A 25,603-nucleotide genomic window follows, 5' to 3' on the forward strand; every position below is an offset into this window, starting at 1 on the left:
AGAATGGAGTGTGACTGTCAAATGTTGACTCAGTAGCAGTCAAAGCCCTTCTGGCTGCACTTTGTTATGGTCTCCTACTACACTAATGATAAGGGAGAGGAGGAGGAGACAAAGAAGGGTTCGAGTTCTCCAATTACCAGCCCTTCACAGACCACCAAAGAAGACTGGAGATTATTTATAATGTCGTAACAATTTATCAGCTGGAGGTTGTTCTCATAACATACAAAGAAACAATGCATGTGTCTGCCCTGTCAACCTCTCAATTTCATTCTAGCTTCTTGCATCACTATTCTTTAACCATCCATCCGCATAGCCTAATGGCATTAATGAGAGAAAATTATTTCTTGTAAATTGTGTGTATACATTTCAAAAAATATATACATACACAAAGATAGACACAATTTCTTCCAATATCAACAAGAATACAAATGAAAGAGAAGAGAGCTTCCACAAAGGTGACCCTGTTTTCCAGTTTAAATTTATCCATAAAGAATATCCACAGGGGGACTGGGAATATGGCCTAGTGGCAAAGAGTTTGCCTTGTATAGATGAAGCCCTGGGTTTGATTCCCCAGCACCACATATATAGAAAATAGCCAGAGGTGGCGCTGTGGCTCAAGTGGCAGAGTGCTAGCCTTGAGCAAAAAGAAGCCAGGGACAGTGCTCAGGCCCTGAGTTCAAGGCCCATGACTGGCAAAAAAAAAAAAAAAAGAATATTCACAGAGCAGGGCACCTGAGGCTCACGCCTGTCATCCCAGCTACTCAGGAGGCTGAGATCTGAGGATCATGATTCAAAGCCAGCCCAGGCAGGAAAGTCTGTGCGACTCTTTTATCTCTAGACTCTTACCTGGTAGAGAGCCAGTTTGAGCACAAAAGCTCAGGGATAGCACCCAGGACCTGAGTTCAAGCTCCAGGACTGGCATAAAACCAAGTCAAACAATTTTTTTTTTTAAATCAAAAGAATATCCATAGACACTTTAGTGTTTTAGAACCTGGTATTTCTGAGAAATATTTCTTCTATTCATTTTGTCCACAGAAAATTACAGGTATATATTTAAATTTGGTTCCTGAGCTATAAAAAAAGACAGAGTTTTCCCTTCTAAAATTTTCCTTCACATGTAAGCAGAGCTCAACAATTGTGAACACTCTTGAAAATACATTCTTGGTAGCCAGTACTTGCTTCAATTAAATAAATTAAGTAGAACTGTTCTTGAGAAATGGCTCCGTTCAGCAATGCTGGGTCAGACACATTATGGTCATAGCCCATTTTTCAATTACTCTGGGCTGTTTTAGATAAAGAGAGACAAAGAATATGAGGATAGATATTGACAATCTCATCTCAATGTCCAGCCCACATGGAATCCCATGTAGTATGGGAACATGAAGAAGAAAATTCCCACAAGATTGGGCATCTACTTTTAGCTTTTCTAGATCTTTCACTTCTTAGTTAAAGGGCTGCTATGTGATGAAGAGACTTTCTTGGTGAAGACGAGCACCCAGAAAATAAAAACAAACAAAAACCACCAACCATGAAGGATGGGAAAAATGGCGGTTTGATCATAGAGATGATAAACCTTGAATTGACATTTTCATGGTAGAGCCTCAAACCTGTGCGCAAGAATAGCCAGGCCTTTCGTGGAAGCCCAGGCTAATCCCAGAGCAGAGCCACTATGGAACTTTCTGGAAGTTCTCTCTGGTCTATTGGAAAAGACTGGACTGGAATCCTACAACTGATATACTACTTTGGATTCTTGTAATCTTCTCAAATCTCAATTAAAAAGCCAACGAAGAGAGTACAGTTCTAGTGGCAACATGAGACTAAAATATACTACGAAATCCTGGTAAAATTTCACAGCCCCAAATAATGATGGCTAGCCATCATTGACCTATGACCTTAAGCAAGTTTCTCTGATTTTTTTTTTTTTTTGCCAGTCCAGGGGCTTGAACTCAGGGCCTGAGCACTGTCCCTGGCTTCCTTTTGCTCAAGGCTAGCACTCTGCCACTTGAGCCACAGTGCCACTTCTGACTTTTTTCTATATATGTGGTGCTGGGGAATCGAACCCAGGGCTTCATGTATACGAGGCAAGCTCTCTCACCACTAGGCCATATTCCCAGCCACTCTGAAATTTTTTTTTTTTTTGCCAGTCCTGGGCCTTGGACTCAGGGCCTGAGCACTGTCCCTGGCTTCTTTTTGCTCAAGGCTAGCACTCTACCACTTGAGCCACAGCGCCACTTCTGGCCATTTTCTTTATGTGCAGTGCTGGGGAATTGAACCCAGGGCTTCATGTATTCAAGGCAAGCACTCTTGCCACTAGGCCATATTCCCAGCCCCTCTGATTTTTTTTTTAACCAAAGGAAAAAAGTATAAGTGGGAAGGCTCAATGTTTCCCGTGGAAATCCATGCAGAACTCAAGCTGTCTTCCTGATAACTCTTTATTCTTATTGTTAAAATAGCTTGCGATAAATGATAACAGAGAACAAAATACACATACTAAATCTTGGGAAGGGGAAGGGGGGTTGAATTACTGTATGCATGTCTTTACTGTGAAACTTCCTTTACAAAGCATTCTGATCTTGAAAAGAAGGAGGGCATTAATGGGAAGTGGGAAGTGGGAGAGAAGATGTTTGTGTGTGTGTGTGTGTGTGTGTGTGTGTGTGTGTGTGTCTCCTGAGCAGCTAAGATTACAGGCTTAAGCCACTAGCTTCCTGAACAACCATTCTTAATTGACCAAGTTTTTTTTTTTTTTTTAAATAATACTTTGGCCCAACAACCAAAGTGATTGTTACTTGACTTAGACAAAATTGAGAAGCTGTGGAAATATGGTGGTGCATATGTGAGTTTATAACCCATCCCTTTGGCTAACTATTGTTTGCATTTTGTTGTATAATCTTCTAGTCTCTTAACTCTGCACCATGGAAACATACTTTAAAATATCTAGATCATTCTCCAGGGTTTCACAATTTGGGAAAAAAATGAGTCTATGTGAGCATAAACTCATATCCCCTAAACGCTAAATGGACAGACGTTTTCAATCATCAGTAGCGGCCTGTCGGTGTCCCCCAAAGCTCAATTGGGTTTGCCCTGAACATCACATTTTATTGGGCAATCATGCACTCACCCCTCTACCAGAATGATGTAAAGAACACAAGACTCTCTGTTTGAAAACACGCACAGCTTTTCTAGGCTAGAAAATTAAACCATAAAAAAGTTTACTGAAAAAAAAATAGAAAAAAAAAATAAACCCTTTAAAAAGCTCCTTAAAAACTCACACCATAATTATTCCCCTCCAAGCGTGGGCACTCGCTAGCAGTAAGTAGTGGCACGGTGACAAATGGAGCAAAACTGAAAGCTATACTAAGAGGAAGAAAAAAAAAAGTCTTTCCATTGGCCATCTGGGAAAATGAGGCATGTGGCCATTAAATGCAGAGGCTGTAAATACACACAAACTCCACGAAGCAAATGGCAAAAGAAAGAAAAAAAAGGAAAAAAAAAAGGGACTCAACTTCAAGCTCAAACAAATCAAAATGTTTAATGCATGTTACCACTGCTGGACAAAAACAGCTCTGATCTCTGGAGTCTGCAAACTCGGCATGTATTTCAATTAAATAGCCCCCAAAAAAGGAAATTTAAAAAAAAAAAAAGAAAGGAAAGAAAGGAAAAGACATAGAAGAAAACTGTCTGGAACAAAAGAATATAGAGAAGGCTCTACTCCATGTGCAAAAGCACACAGACCCTGTAACTTCTACCAAGCTGTGGGGGGAAGTGGAATGATATTATATAAAGTGATGGGTAGGTGATGACATAATACCTTTTCTTTTCTTTGTCGTGGTTTCTAGAAACTGTCTGCTGTCTGCTGATAATATTCACCAAGGGGTTTCCCTCTCCTCTCCTGTCCCGAAAGGAAGTGCTTCGTAGCACAGACACTCAGAAATTAGGAAGGTTTTCATGAATGAAAAACAAAAGCAAAAAAGAAACAGAAACGATCAAATGGCAACCTGCCCATAGAAATGCAGGTGTCGATTTTCTAATATCCAGCTGGTGAGAAAGCGGTTCCCTATGCATTTTATATAATATTTTCCAGAGTCAGAGAGAGCCTGCTAATTTTAAAAAAGAAAGCCAACATTTAAGTTGAAGTTCTACATATCTTTAAAGTTACCAATAGAGACTATGAGAATACATGGTTCACTTTCATCTTAAAAAAGGGTTAATCATTTAGATCATTTTTATTGGTTCATAGGAAAATTCTAGCCAAAGGCATTAAAAGATTGGGAACATCTTTTTTTTCTTGGTACTAGGACTTGAACTCAGGGCGTGAGCACTGTCTCTTAGCTTTACACCTAAGGCTGGTGTCCTATCACTTGAGCCATGCCTCTACTTGCAGCTTTTTGATAGTTTATTAGAAATAAGAGTCTCATAGACTTTTTAGCCCAAGGTGGCTTTTAACCATGCACCTAAGATCTGAGCCTGCTGAGTAGCTAGGGTTACAAGTGGGAGCCACCAGTGTCCAGGTCAAAACATTTCTTTAAACCAACAAACAAACAAAAATACACTCCGTAACATCTCCTGCTGCAAGACAGAAATGACTGAGATACCCTGAGGATCTAACTTCCTCGGCTCCACTGAAGTATCCAGTTCTTACTTGACTTCTGTAATTTATTTTAACCAATGGGGTGTGTGTGTGTGTGTGTGTGTGTGTGTGTGTGTGTGTGTGTGTGTGTGTGTGTGTGTGTGTGTGTGTGTATACATGCCAGTACTGGGGCTTGAACTCAGGACCTCATGTTCTCATTTGTTTTTTTTCCTTCAAGGCTAGTGCTCTACCACTTAAGCCACATTTCCTCTTCCAGCTCTTTGCTGGTTAAATGGAGATAAGAATTCTCCTCATCTTTCCTGCGTAGGTGGCTTTGAACCTCTATCCTCAGATCTCAGCCTCCTGAGTAGCAAGGATTATAGGCATGAACCACCAAGGCCTGGCACTAAAGGTAATCTTTCTAATAGGCATCTTAAAAAAATTAATAGAATTAATAGAAGAAGCATTGTGGTCTGAATGGAGAGGCTTGCATTTCTTTTTCATTCTCACTTTTTCAAAGCAAAGCTTGGGATTGTCTCATCCTTCGTCAGCCTTCCCTTTATCTGAGAGAAGGAGCTCGTGTTATGTAACTCAGAGCTCCGTGCACCGTGTCAGTTTTGGAAGCGTTAACATCGCCAGCCCCATTCATCAGATGGCCAGTGAAGTGTTAGCCGAGAGTGATAGATGTAAAATTATTACAGCGCTGCCAACCCATACACTTGCTGCCATTCGTAACCCATGTGGGGACTGACACACTTGTTTTCATTATTAAACATCCACATTAAGTCAACATTGGTCACTGTCGCCTCGTGTTTGGCACTATGTTAAAAGGAAAGAAAACATTTGACAATGGCAGAAAAGAGGAGCTTTATAAGGGAATGGATTCCAAATGCCCCAAATTAACCTTTCTTTACAAATCAGACTGTATGTTCTGGGGTATGGCTTCTAATGAAAATAAAAGAGAAACAACTGCCACACACTGATGGCTCACTCTTAGCTACTTATAAGAGGCTGATAACTGAGGATTGCAGTTGGAAGCCAACTCTTATCTCTGATGAACCTGGAGATAATAGTCTCACAGACTTGCATGGGCTGGCTTTGAACTGTGATCCTCAGATCTCAGTCTCCTGAGCAGCTAAGATTACAGGCATGAGCTGCTGTGTCACAGGGTTCTTTGTGGGACCACATATAAGGTATATTGCTCTGGACTTATGGTGGAAAAGCAAACAGTGCACAGATATCAATCAATAGGAACCAAATAAAACAACTTCAGCTTCATGAAAGCAGTATTTGACTTTTAAGTAGCTATCCCTGACAATGCCCTTTATAACCCAGCAGCCATTTTGATCCTTCTGGATCTCAAGATATTCCTTGCCAACAGGGAATTCAGTGGTAGAAAAGAAGTCATGATTACTTTAAAAGAGCTCTTTTGCCTTTGACTAATGATCCCTTGAAAGACAGACACACCACCCAATTCTAGCCAGGGAGATGTTTGTAGAAGCCAGCTAGAAAAGAGCAATGACTCATTCCTCCTTCCTGAGGTTGCCAGACTTCAGGTGGGTTGAATACTCGCAGGTAAAGCAAGCATTTGGGAACCCAAAGGAAAATAGATTCAAGAGAACTCAGATTTCAACAGTGATATTATTCATAAACCTAATGAACTAATGTTACCAGCCTCTGACTTTTCAACTCTAGCGGGGGACAACTGGTAAACCCTAATACATTTCTTAATGCAGTAGAAAAACACATTAGAGAAAGACACTACAGAACAGCACAGTCTTCCTAAGACAGATGTATTTGGAATGAGGAAGAATACACTGGAAAGTTCTGGTCTATTCCTCATTCTAGGTTGAGTTCAGAGTCTTTATTGTGTTAATATTCACTGGTGGGATTGAGACAACCCAAAATGATTCTTGTGTTATATTTAGATGCTTTCAAATACAGGGTTAAAAATCTGCTATGCAGTCAACTGTGTAGTTAACTGTACACCCTTTGAGTGTTAATGAAGCCAAATGGGAGGGTGTATAACTTGTTTTTTTTTTTTCTTTTTACAAATGTGTGGCTCTCTTTCTCCTGTTTCTCTCTACCTGATCAACTTTGTCCTCGGTACCACTGAGATCAGCTTTGCGTTATCAGCAGCAGAGCTTGTGGTAGAAGATAATGTTATTTGAATATACAATCAGTCTATAATTAACCAGAGATGACAATTATAAATAACACTGTGTCCTACAGTTTCCAAGAAACCTGACACACACAAGCACACAGATCTTGGGTAATGTTGAAACACTTCCAAGAAAAGTAAAAGAAGTGAAAAATCTTTTAGAAGTCTTCAATTAAAATGTGTTTCAGTAGAAATGACTTTTGGTGATGTGTTTTGGTACATATCACTGCAATATTTCTCTCTGTCTTCACACCTTTAATTGTTTCCACTGGCCAATTACAGCTTTTCAGAATGTAGACCTTCTCGTTTGGGGCACCCATGGTTGGCTTTTATGCAATGTGGAGAAAAGTTAATGTGTACAAGGGTAATGTACCCCAGAAAACAGACCTTCCCTACAGGGTTCTAATTATCTGTATCTCTTGTCATGCAATCTATCATCTTTTCAACTGGTATACAGCACCCAGCTGGCTTGCTTCTCTTTCCTTCTTTCCCCAGCTCCTTTGCCATCTTCCTTTCTGCCTTATCTCTGATTTATGCTTTATGGGTTTAGGAAGTTGAGCCTATTATTTCAGAGAGAAAAAAGTTCCTTCTTTGGAGATCTAAATGGCATGAGAAAATGCTAGTGGAAGACATTAAAAGGAATTTATCACACATTCTGTTTGTGTCTTTCATTGACAACTAAGAAAGCAAAATGTCAAATGACTCACTGATCTTATGTACACACTGGCCAAGGAGGAAGACAAGAGGTTATAAATACCTGATAAAAAGGCAGATATCGGGCTGGGAATATGGCCTAGTAGCAAGAGAGCTTGCCTCGTAAACATGAAGCCTTGGGTTCGATTCCCCAGCACCACATATATAGAAAACGGCCAGAAGTGGCGCTGGGGCTCAAGTGGCAGAGTGCTAGCCTTGAGCAAAAAGAGGCCAGGGACAGTGCTCAGGCCCTGAGTTCATGGCCCAGGACTGGCCAAAAAAAAAAAAAAAGCAGATATCAGGAAAATCTTACCACAATAGGCACAGTGATGTGCATTCAATTGGAGGAGCAAGTGCCCACCTCACTTGCAAATGAACAAATAGTTGTCATAAACAAAAACAAAAACCGGGGCAGTTGCTGTCATAGTTGAATGCCTGATTTGACATGTCAAGCGGCCTGATGTTTGTGTTCACAAATAAATATGACATGATCTGCAGCGCAAAGAATCATTTGATCTAAACTGAATGCTCAATGAAGGCAGAAACCCAATCTCCTTCTTCAAAGCAAAGACAACCTTAGGATGTAGTGGCTTATGCCTGCAATCCTAACCACTCAGGAAGCTGAGATCTAGGAAGCAGGGTTTAAAGCTAACTCTGACAGGAAAATCTGTGAGAATGGTATCTCCAATTAGCCACTAAAATGCTGTGACCCAAATGGCTGAGCACCAGCCTTGAGCGAAAAGCCACGCAAGAGTGTAAAGCCCCGAGTTTGGATCCCAGTACAGGTTCCACATCCTATCACACCTCCAAACAAGGAAAACTTTAAGGCCAGTCATTAATGTATCCTAGGCTCGAAGTATTGAATAATCATTTCCTAAAAGATTTCAATTTGGCCTTCTTATTTCCTTCCCATGAGCCACACACACAAGAGATTAATCACTGTAGAAAGGACACTCAAGCTCCTTCTCTGAGAAGTGACAGTCAACAACTTCACAGGGATACCTGCTTCAAAGAGCTGCCACTGGGATGGGAAGGTGACTTAGTGGTAGAGTGCTTGCCTAGCATGCATGAAGCCCTGGGTTCGATTCCACAGTACTACATACACAGAAAAAGCTGGAAGTGGCTCAGGTGGTAGAGTGCTGGCCTTGAGGACAGAGAGGCTCAGGGGCAGAGCCCAGGCCCTCAGTTCAAGCCCCAGGACTGGCAAGAAAAAGAGTTCTCATGGTCTCAATTTATGGTGTCATAGTCACTGAAGGGGTGTATCAGTCCATTGCTTTTGCTGAGGTTTCCTTTCAGGACAGTCTGTCACACTGTACCAGTTGTAGGACTGCCTTCGTTTTCATCATGCAAGACTTTCCCCCCGACTTAAAACGAATAAATGCATGCATTCAAAACTCAACTATGTGGAAAGTGCGTGGTGAACTGATTCAAAAGCGGAGACATCTAAACTAGCCAGTAGGCATTTGCATATTAGAAACAGGCTATCTTGAAAAAGGACTGTTTTAAGTTGTTCTAACTTTTAAAAAAAAGAACAAAAAAAGAGAATGACAGCAGTAGTTTCATTATGAGGATGATCATTTTTAATTTGGGCTGGTATTCGGACATGAACTTAGGGCTGTGTACTCTCACTTGGCTTTTTCTCTCAAGACTGGTGCTCTACCACACTAGCCAAACCTCCACTTCTGGGTTTTTGCTGGTGCACTGGAGATAAGTATGTCACAGACTCTGCCCTGGCTGGCTTCAAACCTTGATCCTCAGATCTCAGCCTCCTGAGTACCTAGGATGATGGGTGGGAGCCACCAGTGCCTGGCTTGGAACTGGTAACTTCCAAATAAAAAAAAAAAATCAACTCTGCTCCTACAGCCCAAGTAGGAGGTGTTAATCAGAGAAATCAAATAAAGTAAGATTGGGGAGGAGGGAAACAAGGGAAGTAGAAATCAGGGCTCCTCTAACAATAGCTAAGTGTGGGATAAAGCAAAGGCAGATGGTTCTACTCCTGTTATTTAATCAAAAGGCTGTGTCGAGTCACTGGAGCCAGGGGAAAGTCATGTGTTAGAACAACAGCTGACGTGTATTCAAGAAGATTAACTCGCAGAGCGGTGGTGGAGAGCCCAGGATTATTTTATGTACTACCATTGCCTTACAAGCCGTCAGCACAATTATTGCCCTCCAACGTGAATGACTGATCTGTAACCACAGCGAAACAGCAGGCTGCTAAGGGGCCTGGGAGCTTCATGAAGATGAATTTCCATACCATCAAAGTGCTTTTAATGGGCTCCCTGATCCAACCACAGAGCCTGTTTTACAAGTATAGAGAACTCAGGATGAAGGCTTTCTGTCCAAAAGGATTTGGTCGGTTGTCACTTGACAATTCCCAGCCAGCACTGGGGAGAAGGAGAGGGAAGGAAGGTGGGGGGGGGGGGGTGGAATAGGTAGAGATATCTCTGCTTTGGAGGATTAAAAAAATAAGGCTACAGATGCTTGCTGAAGGCGACCAACTGCTGTATCCACCGCAGAATTCAATGCCCTTAACAGATAACGGCAATTTAGCCGTGCTCGCGAGAACAAACTCAAGTCACTTTGCATTTGCTTCTGGTCGAGTGTTAAACTCATTTTTACATGGGGAGCACAGGAAAAAAAAAAAGGAATTTCTGTTTGAGCTCTCCATTCAAGAATGTTTAAATATTTGAATATACATTCCTTTATGCTTACTATCATTCCGTCTTAGAGCTGTCACTTGCCTTCCTCCCCCCTCCCCATTCTCCCTCTCTTCCTTTCTGGGGCTCAGCTAGATTCCCCATGTCAATGTGTCACCCTTTTGTGTGTTCTAACTGGGCTGCCACTGATGAGTTCTGGCCTTTTGTGTTGGGTTGGTGTCCCCTCTGGAGCCAGAATGAACACAGAATCTTCTTCATCCTACAGTTTTCACCCACTGCAAGGAGCAAAGGCATAAGGAACTGGGACAGAATCTCCCTTGTATGTTACCTGCGCTGTGCAGATTGCTAGCTCTCTTAGTGACTTTGAATCCAATTCCGTACAAAAGCCAAGGAAGTGGAAAGCCATCCAAACAAGCAATCTGCTCATCCTGGCTCGTGTGTGATGAACTTGCAAGTTATGGCTAAATACCTGATCACATCTCCCCATATCTGCTCTCTATATAGGGTTAGCACAAAGGGGATTTGCTAACACAATGTTCACTTGAAACATACCACATAGTACTGCCAGATGTGGACCACTCCGATCCTTCTCTAATAATGTCGTATTTTTTTTTTCTGAACAAAACCCAATGTTTACTTAAACACAACTGAAACCCATGGCTTTTCTCAGATACATCCAGAAGTTTCCCTGGCTGTAGGTCTCTGACATTATGTCAGTGCTTTTCAAAAGCCCATTTGAAAGCAGCAAGTTTCAGTTTGGCAATCGCCTCACTCTTTGACAGTGGTCTGCCCCAGAAACATCACCATGGCTCAGGATTCTGCACGAATGGGTATCATTCAGGCTTATGCTGATGACAGAAGATTCAGTATTCTCAAATCCAGCTCATCCCTAAATACAAGCTAAGTATCTCTGGGAGGCAAAACTTTCCCGCAGCCTCAGATCTTCCCCAATGCCCCTTCATTTGAATACAAACCAGTGGCTTAAAGGGAGGGGTGTTCGTTGTCAGTAAGGGGAGGTTGGATAAAGAAAAGGACTATGCTTCCTATGGACAGATGGCCAGGATTACGGAAGAGACGGGGACTTGCGCATGGGTGGAGGGAAAAGAAGGAAGACCGACCACCATTCCGAGGAAGGGGAGAGATGCACAGACACACAAGACAAGCACCCCAGGGCTAGGAGGCTACTTCTTTAGGAACTCACCTTTTCCGTCCGGCAGTTATTGAGACCTAGGTTATTGACGACAGCTACCTTCCCATCCAGCACCTGCTGCTCCCGCCGGAGTTGTTCCTTCATTTGTCTGGCTTCTTGGATAGCCTTGGTGACAACATCGTGATCATTTAAATAACCTGAGGATGGAGACAGATTTGAGTGCTGACGGTGTGGCCATGGCTGGCTTTGAATCCTAAGCAATGACTTCATGGGGGGGGTAGACGGTTATTATCTAGAATGTCATCATTTCTTCATGGGATTTGTCTAACCTGAGTGAATAATTGATCATGGCTGATTCACCCAATCATGCCTTACCTCCTTACCTACAATTTATGATAGAAACCTAAGGCTGAGATAGGGATGGTGGTTTTCAAATATCTAGGAAGATGTTTAACATGTCATTTCATTTAGTCATCTATGTTACCCCACAATCTGATTACATTCATAATTACCAGACTCTTCTGGTATTAGAAAGTTCAGTTTAAGAGTTATGTATATTGGGCTGGGAAGGTGGCTTAGTGGTACAGTGCTTTCCTAGCATGCATGAAGCCCTGGGTTCAATTCCTCAGCACTGCATACATAGAAAAAGGAAGTGATGCTGTGGCTCAAGGGGTAGAGTGGTAGCCTTGAGCCAAAGAAGCTCAAGGACAGTGCCTAGGCCCTGAGTTCAAGCCCCAGGACTGGCAAAAAAAAAAGTTGTGTATGTCACTATTGAAGTGTGTTATACAGAGAAGGAATACATTGTAATAGATTGACTTGAAGAAGTTCTTCCTCCCTCAGACCATGTACAGTAGAAATAAAAACCACAGGTGGCAGTGGTTTGCTATGAATAAAAACTTTGTGAAAGTGAACATGCTCAACTTAGAGCCAAGCCTAGAACCAAGCATCTATAAGAAGTAGTGGCTATTGTCAACTACAATGAAATCCAGCCTGACCCCTTCTATAATATCATCACATGACTAGCTTGCGTATTAGCCACAAACTGCAGTTAGTAAAACAACATAACATAACACAATGTCACAGAAAACCAAACATCACCAAAACATCCCACTTGAAGAGTCCCAGGGAGAAAGAGTGAGAGTCATGTTTTCATTAGCTAAACTACTTTTTACATTTTGATACCGGGTCATTTAATTATTTGTTGCCTATTGTAATAAGCTGCAAGACCAGAGAGAGTGGGTGATACAAATGGCAAGGGATACATTTTGCAACTATTAAAAGGCAAACTAATAGCTGGCCTTTCCTTCCATCTTTTAACTGGGACATTAGATGGCATAAATGAATCCATAATATGAAATTGCCCAGAAAAGGGACTTGTTTGTGACATGAGGCTAAATCTAACCACATCCATTGGTGAATTGTGACAGATGGGAGACTGCGAGACAGAAGGCAGGCACTAATCACACATAAAATGACCGGCTTGCTTCAACATGTTCCATGGATTCCAGCAAACTTTACACCCTAATCCATTTTTAGAACAAAAAACATCTGGGCCATAAATCCTCTAATCTGCCAAAACACGCTATTAAATCCCATGATTTGTTGAAAAACACCAAGATTAAAGAAAGGAAATATAAAATGGCTAACTGCCGTGTAAGGAAAGTGTTATTAATACTCTTTCTTTTGTCTCAATTATAAATGTTCTGGTAGGAAAGAGCCTGTGTAATCATGTCAGATTACAGATCCTCGTCTCGCAAGAATTTTCTGTCTGATCTAATGATACATGCACACACACACACACACACACACACACACACACACACACACACACCTAAAATATTTTCTTGCTGCTTAAATACTCCTAGAGAAGTCTCTGGTATAGGATTCATTGGGGTGTTTAGTGTGTTTCTTTCCTAAGTGATCCAAGCTTTGCCCCCTCTCTCCTATATACAATGGCCCCTTTTAGGGATCATCCACTCATCTTCTAGGGGTCAAAGGTAAGTAACAAGGTAGGTGATAGAAAAGGGTAAGTCTCCAGTGCTAGTATGTGTTTGTGTGTTCTCAGCTAATTATTGCAATTCAAAGAACAAATCACAAACCATAGTGACTGTGGTACAGCTTGGAAACATGTGTTTATACATAATGGAGACTGATCTTTATGGCTACTATCCTCCAATCTTCTCCCCATCAACTTCCACCTCCTCCGCCTTCTGGTAAGGTATTGGGGTTGAGTTTAGTACCTGAGTATTATCCCTTAGCTTTGTCTCTCAAGGCTGGTGCTCTACCACTAAAGCCACAGTTCCACTTCAGGCTTTTTGCTGGTTCACTGGAAGTAAGAACCTTGCAGATGTGTCTGTCTGGGCTGGCTTCAAACCATGATCATCCTACTTCAGCCTCCTGAGTAGCTAAGATTAGAGGCACAAGCCACCAACACCCACGAGTGCCATGTGTTTTGTAGCCTATTTAACCTCTGTGTTGTTTGTTTAGCTTTTCTAGAACACACAGGGTTGTTTTTTTTTGACATGGTTTCACATGTGGGGTGGAGTAAAAGTATGAATTCTCTACGCTTTTTAGGGTCTGCCAATGTAACACTGCAAAGGAAAATGATGAATAGAGAGGCGAGAGAAACATACATTTTTATCGTGGGCAGTAACTGGCAAACCCACGTTCTTGCAAGGCTGTTTCCAGTCTAAGATGTCCTCTTGCAGGTGGAAATCAGTGCCCACCTTGTCAGATATTGTTGCTGTTAGACACCCTTGAGTTTCAGCAATCATAGCATATGAAACTGGAATATTTGTACCTGCTAGCCTACATCCTAAGGACTTTTAGATATTAAGAATTCCATCTCCATAGGTTTTCTGGTTCTTTACATTTTGTTGTCCTTTTAGTCTCCCTCCCTCCCCGCCCCCACCCTGCCACTGATGTTTCTATTCTCAGTCTTGTTCAAGGTTCTGCAAAGATCCATAAGGCTGAATGCTCATCTCCTTATCCCCCAGTTAATTTTCTACCTTTTAATAGGAAGCTAATCAACTATCATTCATGTCAGCCTCCCAGCCCCGTTTTAAAGAAGATGTGATCCCTGCTTTGAGTTGATGAATGTCCTCCAGATTCAAGTTCTAGATTTCCTTTTCTCATCATGGCGGAATCTCTTCATTTCGATCACTCTTGTCATCTCTACCATCTCCCCTACCACAATGACGTATAGGGAGTTCTGAGTTTCTCTTGCTTTAATTTCACCTTGCTCTTTATTTCCAGCCTTGTCTGTCTGTGATTTCTAGGCCAAGCTTACCCAGAGTTCTTCACGTCACTCTCTCTGTTCTCCTGTCCCCACTCCTGAAGGACATTTGCATCTCATCACCATGGAGATTCTTTCCATCCCTCCTTCCCATCACACTATAATCCCTCTTCTCTCTTTCTTCATGCCATCTCCATGGTACGGCCTGGGCTCCATCCTTCACCTGCTTCTTCAAGTTTGGTTCAAGTTTTCAATCGTAAGAAAGTATGTTAGAGCTGGGCTAAGTGGAAGTAAAAATCTTACACTTACCAGTGATTTAAATTTCATAAGTCATTTTCCTCTTCTAAGTCTCACTGATTAAATGGGTATAACATTCACAACTTAATCAAATGTCACCAAGATTAGAGGAATCCATATGGTCTCCTGACACAATAAATTGTCCATTCCAGTTATGTACTCATTGTCATTTTATTTGCAAAGTGGCAAACCCAGGAGAATTTAGACACTGAATTCAGATGACTCTGCACTTCTACTGGTTGAGAAGGGTGACATTTGAGAAATTATAACACTTAATCTCTCTAAGTTTCCACTTCCCCTTGACTGTAAAATGAGTATAACACTGAAGGGAAGAATTAAATGAAATAACACATGTGACAGAGTAGGGGAAACTTGGTATTTGAGGAGGAAGTAAACACTGTTAACTTTTTTTTATTTTTGGAGATTTCATCCTCAGGACTCTTTGTTATATAGTTTTGACCAAAGCAATGTGTGAGGAGGTGACATTTCTTGGTGTGGGCAGAAATTCAAATGAATTTATTGGAGGTGTTAGCTCAGTGCTTGAGGGTTTGCCTAGCATACACAAGGCCCTGGGTTCCATCCCCAGCACCGCAAACAGAGAAACAAGTAGAAATGGAATGAGAAACAGGTCAGGCTACCAGAGTACAAAGGGGCCTCAAAGTGGATACTTTGTATATGTAATTCTGCTTTCATCATAAATTTAGGCAGTATTCTAAAGCAAAATTAGAACAGAGTGTTCATGTTTAGGTTGTTGGTAAGTCTCCTAGGACAGAAATGAGCTGTTAAAGGTCAATGTGATTGCTGGTTAATATTTTAAATGGGATGTGGGAAATGCAGGTGAGGAATCTCATAACACATTTGGGAGCTTCTAAAACTCTGTTAAGTGGATAACAATTTGACTTTTATCCTTTGGTTTGTAACTGATAGAAAAAAATCCTCAAAACTTTCCCTCTCTCCTCTCTTTCCTGTCCTCTCTTTCTCCATCCCGTTTGTTTTTCCTCTCCTCCTGTCCTTTCTTCTTTCCCTCCTTCCCTTTTTCTATCTCTCTTGTCCTTCCCCTCCCTCCCTTCCTCCCTCCCTTCCTCCCTCCCTCCTTCCCTCCCTCCTTCCCTCCCTCCCTCTCCCTCCCTCCCTCCTTTCTTCCCCTTTTTCTCTAAGTGGAATCATTGTATATATTTTCAGGGGCAAAAGGAAGAAATAAATTAGAAAACACAACTGTAGAGGAGATATACTATAAAGGAAAATAGTAATGGCTGGCATACAAGAAAAAAAATGAGAAAATGAAACTAGCTAGAGTAGCTTGAACTTCCATCTCTCAAACGCTACAAACAAATCCTAGCCCCCGGCATCTGGGAACACCATCTTGGCTGGAAAGTAATTAATTTGAGGATCTTGGATGTGAGGTCAATCTGAAGTCCAGTGGTTGGTGACCCCATAAGAAGAACAAGACAGAGAGGTCTAACACACAAAGGAGGCCGTGTGTGTGTGTGTGTGTGTGTGTGTGTGAGCAGAAAGTGGAGCTGTGGTTCTGGAAGATGCGTGCCAAGGAGATGCCAGGAACCAGGGGAGATGCATGGGGTGACAGCAAGAGTCAGCCATTCTGATACCATGATTTCAGATCCAGCCTCCAGCACAGAGATACAATACATTAAAGCTGGGGAGGGGGGGGGCTGGGGCTTGGACTCAGAACCAGGGCACTCACTGTCCTAGAGCTTTTTGTTTTGTTCAATGCTACTTAAGCCACAGTGTCACTTCCAGCTCTTTTGGTGGTTAACTGGAAATAAATCTCTTGGATTTTCCTGCCTAGGCTGGCTTTGAACTGTGCTCCTCAGATCTCAGGCTTCCTGAGCAGCTAGGATCACAGACATGCACTACTGATGCCTGGCAATCTGTTTATGTAAGCCAGGTCGTTCGTGGTAAGCTCTATGGCAGTCCAAGGATGCCACTCAACAGTCTCGGTTCTTAAACTTGTCTTTAAGGATGAGGCGTGAGCCCTTGGCTCTTGAATCCCTGATTTGTCTGCTACGTGGCTTTACCACAATGCTCAGTGATTATCAAAGCAGCAACATCTTGCACAGTCTTACCATCTTCCCCCTGGCTCGAGATTCCATAGATCTTTCCAGTGGTCCATTAGTCGCTTGGAAGTCATTGACACTATTTCCCTTACCCCACCCAGACAGGAGGCAAACATATTCTCACAGCGACAGCCCTCTGCCCTCTTATGTCCTCGTGCTTTTGCCAAAGTCACTTCACATATCACGAGGCTAATGGCTTCATCTTCTAGCTGGCTTGCCTATCTCCCCACTGACATTCTTAGAATCGACTGCCTACACTGCCTCCAGATAATAGATTCCAAGCTCTCCCAAGGAAATGGAGTTCAGATGTTAAAAAGAAGAAGAAGAAGAATAAAATCTCTGCCAGAGTCTCCATCTCTCATGACTCCAGTACTTAGAGTAGCATTTCATGAAATAATGATCTGTCATCGTCTGTTTTAAAAAAAAACCAAACTAATTCTACATTCAAGTAAGCATAGGAAACACAAAATTTAAGTCAGAAAGGTATCTGCACCATGTGATTTGCACATCTTGAGTGTGTTAATGGGGATTGAGAATCTTCTGGAGATAACCCCACTGTGCAGGGCCTTGCCTAGATACCTTAGAACTTTGGAAACTTTTGAAATGTCTCTCCCCCACCAACCCCTCAAATCACTCTGGGATATGTGCCAGACATTCACATGCTGTAAAAGCCTCTTGGTGTAATCAGCTCTGTGGAGCTTTCCCATGGTCCCCTCTGGCCTGTCACTCCTGAGTCTGGTATTACATTTGCACAAGGATATTTTCCTTGTGCAAGGTGGGCCTCTGGTCCTCTGGTGCTAAAATGCTCACTTGCTAGTGTTTGTGAATTTCTCTAATCGTCACCCTTTCTGTGAGCATTTTCTGATATAGGCCAGGCCAGACATCTTCCCTATCTCTCCACTTCTCTGAAAACTTGGGAAAGCTTTGCTGTTACATTGTCTTGTTTTTCTCTAAGACTACCACATCAGACCATGAGCTATTTGAGGGCTTCCCCCTTCCCCTACTTCAGTCTTTTATTGCTTTGTCCATAAGAGTCTTTTGAAGGACTAATTCCAAGGTCATCGATGATTTTTGTATTTATCATTGGAGACCCATACCACAGGACCCAAATTTTGCTCAAGTCCAGGGACACAACTGATGGCAAGGAAAGACAAATTCTTACTCTATTTTGTATTTAGTATATAATATATTTATATCTATTTTATATAAAACTTTTTTTATGTACTAGTTAAAGTAAGGGTGCAAAGTGTCCATGTGATTTTCAACAAATATGAATTCTATCTTTGAGGCCACATTTACTATTGGAATTTGGGGCCTTGATGTGTAGCAATCTCTTCATCGGTGAAAGCTCACCAGAGTTAGATAATGCATGTAAAAGCATTTTGTAAACTCTAAAGTGTGGTGCCAGCCTATTGGTCAGCTGTGGCTGATGGACAGCTCCAATTTCCAATGGTTTTCTGTGAATTATAGTCTTCTCAATCACCTGCCCTTACGTAAGGGCATTAAAACCTCCGTAGTCATTTTCCTTGTCATTGAAGCCCAGTGCTGGTGGTTCGTTCCTCTAATCCTAGCTACTCAGAAGGATCACAGTTCAAAGCCAGACCAGGCAGAAAAGCCAATGAGATTCTTATCCCCAATTAACCAGTGAGAAGCTGGAAGTAAAGGCATGGCTCAGGTAGTAGAGCAACAGCCTTGAGTGAAAAAGCTCAGGGACAGTGCCCAGATCCTGAGTTCAAGTCCTAGTCCTAGCAAATAATAAAAGTAAACCAATGCTAGCAGAGTACTGGTGGCTTGCACCTGTAATCCTAGCTACTCAGGAGGCTGAGATTGGAGGATCATATTTGGAAGGCAGCCCAGGCAAGAAAGTCCAGGAGATTCTTATCGCCAATAACTACCCAGAAAAAGCCAGAAGTAGTGCTATGGCTCAGGGACAGAGTGCTAGCCTTGAGCACAGAGAGGCTCAGGGACAGCGTCCGTCACCCCTGAGTTCCAGTGACAGGACTGTAAAAAAAAAAAAAAAAAAGTAAACCAATGCTAATTCAAGGCAATATTCTCTTGGATGCTGCCATATTTAAAACTAAGAAATTACAGAAATAACATAACCAGTGAATGAAGGTGAACGTATTCTTTCCCATAATGTGCTCAACATCTGTCTACCATATTTGTGCAGGTAAAGGTGTGTTCTCTTGTGCTTCCAAGGAGTGGGGAGTGCAATAGGACAGAGGATGGAAATTTCTAGAGCTTCCATTCTAGACTTCCTTCTGCTCGTCACCTGGGCACTGCAACGTGCATGGCATAGAGAAGGTATTTCATTTTCAATAACGTGGGTGAGTGAAAGTGAAAAATGATGGAGAAAATAGCTAAGACTAAGAGATTACCTACAGGAAGTGACAGAGGAGGAATGCCCGCCCAGGCCCCAGCGTCCTGTGACAGGTCTCAATGGCATCCAAGGACAAAGGGGCGCTACTGTCAGGCATGTTTGTTTCCATCCATTAAGATGTATTGGGCCTATAAACTAACATGCTGATTGAACATCTACTTTGTACACCTAACCTAGAGGCAATTAAAAATAAGTTAAAACAATGAAATTAAGGCAGCTCCATGGTAAAGCAAATGCTTGGGATGTGTGAAGCCCTGGGTTCAAGCCTTGACACCCAAACTAACAAAAAATCAAATTAGAAGCAAGCATAGAATCACAGAACTATCTATCCTCCAAAAGGAAGTTATTTTGAACTCCTGGGTAAGAGTTAGCATCTGGCCTCTTTAGTTATCTCCAAAATATATGTGAAATGAAATTCGTTTTGTTGTTGTCGGTTGTGGTGCTTGAATTCAGGGCCCAAGTGCCCCTGAGCTCTTTTGCTCAAAGCTAGCACTCTTCCATTTTGAGCCACAATGCCACTTCTGGTTTTCTGGTGGTTCATTGGAGATAAGAGTCTCACAGACTTTCCTGTCCAGGCTAGCTGTGAACCACAATCCTCAGATCTCACCCTCCCGAGTAGCTAGGATGACAGGCATGTGTCACCAGCGCTCAGCTTCATTAAAGGTTTTGTGAGTGTATGGTATATGGATTATTTGCTCTATCTAGTGAAGAGTCTGTAATTGTAGACTAAAGTGAGAAAATAGTTGAAAATGCTTTGATTAAAAAAAAAAAGTTTAGGGTCTGGGAATATGGCCTAGTGGTAAAGTGCTTGCCTCGTATACATGAGGCCCTGGGTTCGATTCCTCAGCACCACATATACAGAAAAAGCCAGAAGTGGTGCTGTGGCTCAAGTGGTAGAGTGCTAGCCTTGAGCAAAAAGAAGCCAGGGACAGTGCTCAGGCCCTGAGTCCACACCCCAGGACTGGCAACAAAAACAAAAAACAAATAAATACATTTACATTAAAACAAGCTTAATGGGATATATGTACATACAGTATAGATAAAAAGGTTTATGTGAGAAAACACCATCCAGGCAAAAAAATTCTAAAATGATCTGTCATTCTCTTTTTTTTTCTTTTTTGGGTACCAGTCTTGGGACTTGAATTCAGGGTCTCATGTTCTTGCTTGGCTTTATCCCTAGAGATCTACCTGAACCACAGCTCCGCATTTATAGCTGCATTATTGGAGATTAGAGTCTCATGGGCTTTTTGATCCAAGTTGGCTTCATACCCTGATTGTCTGATATTAGCCTCCCGAGTAGCTGGGATTACAGGTGGAGCTACATTGCTTGGTTATTGGTTCCTGTTAAGGAACCTCTTTCTTTGAAATGGCCTCTTATTTGCATATTAGTCAAAAGCATTCTTGTAGAACAAACTGTGATATTGGTCACTAACCTTGAAAAGTCACTTTGTGTGTTTGTAGCTAAGAGATACACAGCAAAGAGCCCTTATGTCATTAATGATAACTTTAGTGATCTTTTGGTCCACAGTTTTGCATGGTTTATTAATGGCATAACACATTAATTCTCCTTTCAGGGTGACCTTTCCAACACCATTAATCCTCACATCTTTTACCTAACTACATTACTATTCATTACAGTTTTAGCTTTCAACTTCTGCGTGCACTGGAAAAGAAAAAAAGTAAATTTCAATGGCCTCAATACCTTGGAAAATAAGAAAGTATTTTTTCCAGGAAAAAAATAAGATGTTTTGGTAGTGAGTGGAGTCATATGATAAATATCATATGACATCTTGCCTTTATAAAATACTATGCCATCCTTGGGAATTCTGAATTAAAATTCTGAATTGAAAAAACAACTCTATATACAATAAGATGCCTGTATACTAGTTATTCAATAGTTAAATATTTTAGTTACGATAACATTGCAAAAGTCAAATATCAACACTAATATTTATGAGCTTCCATGGATATTAGCATAGTGAATACTTCTTGCCAAGTAAAATATTTTTTCTTTTACATACTTCGTACATAAAAGCAAATTGTCACGTCTGGCCATTTAGAATGCAAAGCAGAATAACAGCATTCTAGCATAATGATGAAAGAGTGCATTTGTATCCCAAACTTTTTCAAACTTCTTCAAACTCCAGTTTTCTCTATGTCTCTTCTAACAGCTGCCCTGCCTGGCCCAGGCTGAATTTCTCTTCCCCAATCAGCTCAAATTCTACTCTGTGGGGATTAAAGCATTTGAAATTCACTCCTTCAACCAATGCTCTAACCAGTCCACACTTTCTCTGAAGCTTCAACATTTTTCTCTTTATTTCCCTCAGTCTCAGATAAAAGATGCACTTTTCTCTTTTCTAAAGCTAATCCTTTCTCATACTCTTGACTCTTTTCATTTGGATACACCTTTCACACTCATTTCCTCTTCTTCTTTGCTTAAACTATAGTCACTTCACAATTTACAAAATTTACCAAAAAGATTAGCCGACATCATCAACTGCTCTGTCTTTTCTCATTCTCTGAATCTTTGTAATTGGAAGTCTGCAATTCAACTAAAATCCTCTTTGTCAAACTCTACCAATCTGTGAACTCCAGCGAACTCCTAAGGTTTTTCTTCTTCACACTTTAACTTGCTGTAGAATTTGCCACCATTAAATAACCTCTCTTTGGTGAAATGTACAGTTTTCCTAGACCAGGATGTCACTTTCCCTATCTTCTCACTTATTCAAAGATACTTCTCATTAGCTTTCCTTCTAAGAAATGTGTGGTAGTTTTAAAACATGCCCACCGGTTCCTTTGATGCTCTTTCTTTTACAAGTCGGAGCCTAATTCCTCATCCACTGAGGGGGGCTGTTGTTAGCGGGTCTCATAATGAGAAGAATCAAGCAGAACTAGGTGAGATTTTTAGTATGAGTCAGAGAAGGAAGTGGGGCTTTGTTGTTTTCTCTTTCAGATGCCCTTGGAAAAGATGCCTGTCATCTTATGAGTAGCTTAAAGGCCAGACTTGTATGACAAAGAGCTGAGGTCTCCAGCCAAGAGCCATGTAAAGGAGCCATCTTGGTTATGGAACACCCATACCCATGAAAAGCCCATAGTTGATTCCACTGTGACCAGCCCATAGTTGACTCCACTGTGACCATGGCAAATCCTAAGCTAGCATTAACCCATTGAGCGGCTCCTGAGAACATGTAAGCTAATAAATAAATGTTGGTTGTCAAATGGTGAAGTTTTAGGGTAATTTGTCACACAACAATGGGAAATGAACACAATATGATTCTTGACTTCTTATTCAGGTGCACTCTTTTCCAGGAAACATTATTTCCACGTGGTTCCCACACCTTGATCAAGGAATATTTCTCACATCTAAAATTTTAGCACTTTATTACATTATCAATACCCAAATGCTTCATTGTGTTCCTGCTTTGACACATACAAAATTTTATATTTATGTCTTCCTCCAAATTTTGTTCCACTTTGGTCTTCTCTTTCATAGTTAAAAGAGACACAATCATCATTTCAAAATTTCAGAAAGCTAGACCTTTACCCCAGATATATTTGGTGGTGGATGACTTGTATAAATTTTCCTTTAAATAGCTTCTCTCCTATTGAATCCTCCCTTTTGTCTTATCTTAGCTTCTTTCTTTCTTTTTCTTTTTGTTTGGTTGTGGGGCTTGAACTAAAGGCCTGGGCACAGTTCCTGAGCTCTTTTGTTCAAGGCTGGTGCTCTACCACTTTGAGCCACAGCTCCACTTCTGGTTTTCTGGTGGTTCATTGGAAATAAGAGTCTCACAGACTTTCCTTCCCTGAGCTGGCTCTGAACTGTGATTCTCAGATCTAGCTTCCTGAGTAGCTAGGATTATAGGCAAGAGCCACCAGTGGCCAGCTTTACCACTTATTTCTATCTCATGCAAAGCATTCTTGCTAATATACATCAGAACAATGGCTTCCTGATTCCAAGAGTTCTTGGGGTTACAGATACTCTTTGTAAAGTTCTGATCCTCTGCTATCTGGAGAAGAAACCCCAATTCCTTAGGAGAGTATATCATCTGATTTCAGTTTTAGCAGTCTCCATTTTCCAGCACATAGGCGCTTGATACTTTATCTAAATCAGTGCATTTCTCAAATATTATATTACTCCTTTTTTTCCTTTACAGCTCAGAATGCCCAAGACCATGTTTGTACTGCAAAGCTCAGTTTAGATTGTGCTATCTCAAAGTTAGTCTTTTCTGATTCTTCCCAAATAGAATCTGACATGTACGCTCTGGGTTAGCCCTTGCTATAGCTGTCATGTACTACAGCATAAAATGCTTTTCTCCAACACAAAGTTAAGCTTACTATTTGACGTACCAATCAGCAGGTCTAGCCTCTCCCTAATTTTATGTGAGTAATAAACATCCAATAAATGTGTATTGGATTAGGTACATATGTTCAAATTTATATATGTACATATAATGTGTGTGTATATATATATATATACATATATATATATAATGAAACAAAAATTGTTGAAATTCGTCAGCCTGTAGGAACACTCTAATAATAATAATAATACTCCATCATACTTTATCAAAGGTCAGGCAGACTTTTTTAAACATCATGGATCAGAACAAATGTCACAGCCCAATGGCCCACTGCTGATACAGGTAGAATGCATCTCAATGCTATCTAAACTCCGTACACATTGCAAGATATAGGTATCAAAATCAGTGACAGAGAAGGTATTAACCACAATATCCTGAAAAGATGGAGAACTACTATCAGCCATTTAGGGTCATTTAGGTAATTCTCTCTTTCTTTCTGCCCCTCATAGAACCTTAAAGTGGCAAAACTTACACATAAAACACAATATGAACAATTAGATTTTTCAGGGAGGGAATTACAGACTTTAAAACAGATCCATGGAGTCATTCAACTCAAAATTCCTCTCTGAGCCCAAACCATGCCTGGGGTATGAATGACGTGGCCATCAGAGATGATTTCATCCAATCATTTTCATCTAATCACCGCCCACAGACAATCAGCAAGGACAAGAGCAACTTACCTATTGTGCTAACTCTGGCTGAAGGACTGGCTAACGGTGCCGGGACCGAGGCTTTGAGGGGGCCCGCCCCGCTGTTTATTCTCAGCGCTGGCATGTGGGGAGAGGTGGGAGACGTGGGCGACTTGCCATCAGAGGTCTTGGGTTTCGAGGACAGGTTCAGTGGCTGTGCTACTTCATCCTGCAATGACCATGGGAACAGCAGCCATGAGAAGCAAGGACTCATCACCAACATCCACCAATGAACGACCTCAACATTCACTCTGAGCACAGCAATGCTTGGTGAGCTTGCACGCAATGTCACATCTAGCGACGGATTACAAATCCCAGGGGCACAGTAGAAAGCACACATATGTAACCTGCAAGAAATATTCTCTTAAAGCGATTGTTTATAATCTTTACATTTACTAAGAGACATTAAAAGTTCATATCAAATTAGAAGGCAGATATGATTTTAGTTTGCTTTTCTTTTTGTTCCTGAGCTTCTTTTTCTTAAAGGTAGTGCTCTACCATTTGAGCCACAATTCTGTTTCTGGCTTTTTTTTTTTTTTGGTAGTTTATTGGAGACTTTCCTGGCCTGCCTAGGCTGGCTTTGAACCATGATCTTCCGATGTCAGCCCGCTGAGTGAGGCACCAGAGCCAGGCTCAATACACTTCTCAAGGAATCAGTATTCTAGGATATATGTTTGTTACTGCATTTTTTTTCCCTATGGGGGTTGTCAGCAACAGAGTTTGAACTCAGAGCTTTGTGCTTGCTCAGCGGATGCTCTACCACTTGAGCCATGCCTGGATCCCAGAATTTTGCCAGTTAATTGAAGACGGAGTCTTGACAACTTTTCTACCTGGCTTGGCTTCAATTTTTGATCCTCAAATCTCAGCTTCCTGAATAGCTAGGATTACAGGGGTGAGCTATTGGGTGCTTGGCTCTGCATTTCTTTTTTTTTTAAATCTCCAAGGAGAAGGGGTTGAAATCTGAAGTATTTTTCTATTTTTGGGTAAACGACATCCAACATGAAGGACTTAAGTAGTTACACAGCTCTGGTCAAACAGATTCTCCAAATGACATACAAGAAAAGGATCACTTCCTGATTTTCTCAGGAAATAATCGTATCCTCTGGGTTTCAGAGAAAACACTCTTAGATTTGATCTAAAAATGAAAATGAACATAGTTAATATTGTCCAAACATATTCAACTTATTGACATGTGACACTGCTGTAAACACCTTACATGGTGATTTTAAAACTCAATTTGTGTTTTTTTATATTTTCCTTAGGGAATACTACTTGTGGAATGAGTAGCTGGGTGAGATTCGTCATATCCGGTTATTCTATAGTCAAGTAGTCTTACCT

The 25,603-nt window shown here is 41.3% G+C and overlaps 1 protein-coding gene across 12 annotated transcripts in view; it reads right to left on the reverse strand.

Moving 5' to 3' along the window:
• Sox5 (SRY-box transcription factor 5) overlaps nt 1–25,603 on the reverse strand; it is an 884,924-nt gene that overhangs the window by 20,410 nt on the left and 838,911 nt on the right. For all 12 annotated transcript variants that reach the window (XM_048335235.1, XM_048335237.1, XM_048335233.1 and 9 more), the window contains 2 exons: nt 24,257–24,434; nt 11,280–11,425 (listed from right to left, as the gene is read on the reverse strand). In XM_048335235.1, coding sequence (XP_048191192.1) covers nt 11,280–11,425; nt 24,257–24,434 — 324 coding nt within the window. The remainder of the gene's footprint in view (nt 1–11,279; nt 11,426–24,256; nt 24,435–25,603) is intronic.

This window comes from Perognathus longimembris, chromosome 27 (genome assembly GCF_023159225.1).
Source record: "Perognathus longimembris pacificus isolate PPM17 chromosome 27, ASM2315922v1, whole genome shotgun sequence".
Classification (NCBI taxonomy): Eukaryota; Metazoa; Chordata; class Mammalia; order Rodentia; family Heteromyidae; genus Perognathus; species Perognathus longimembris.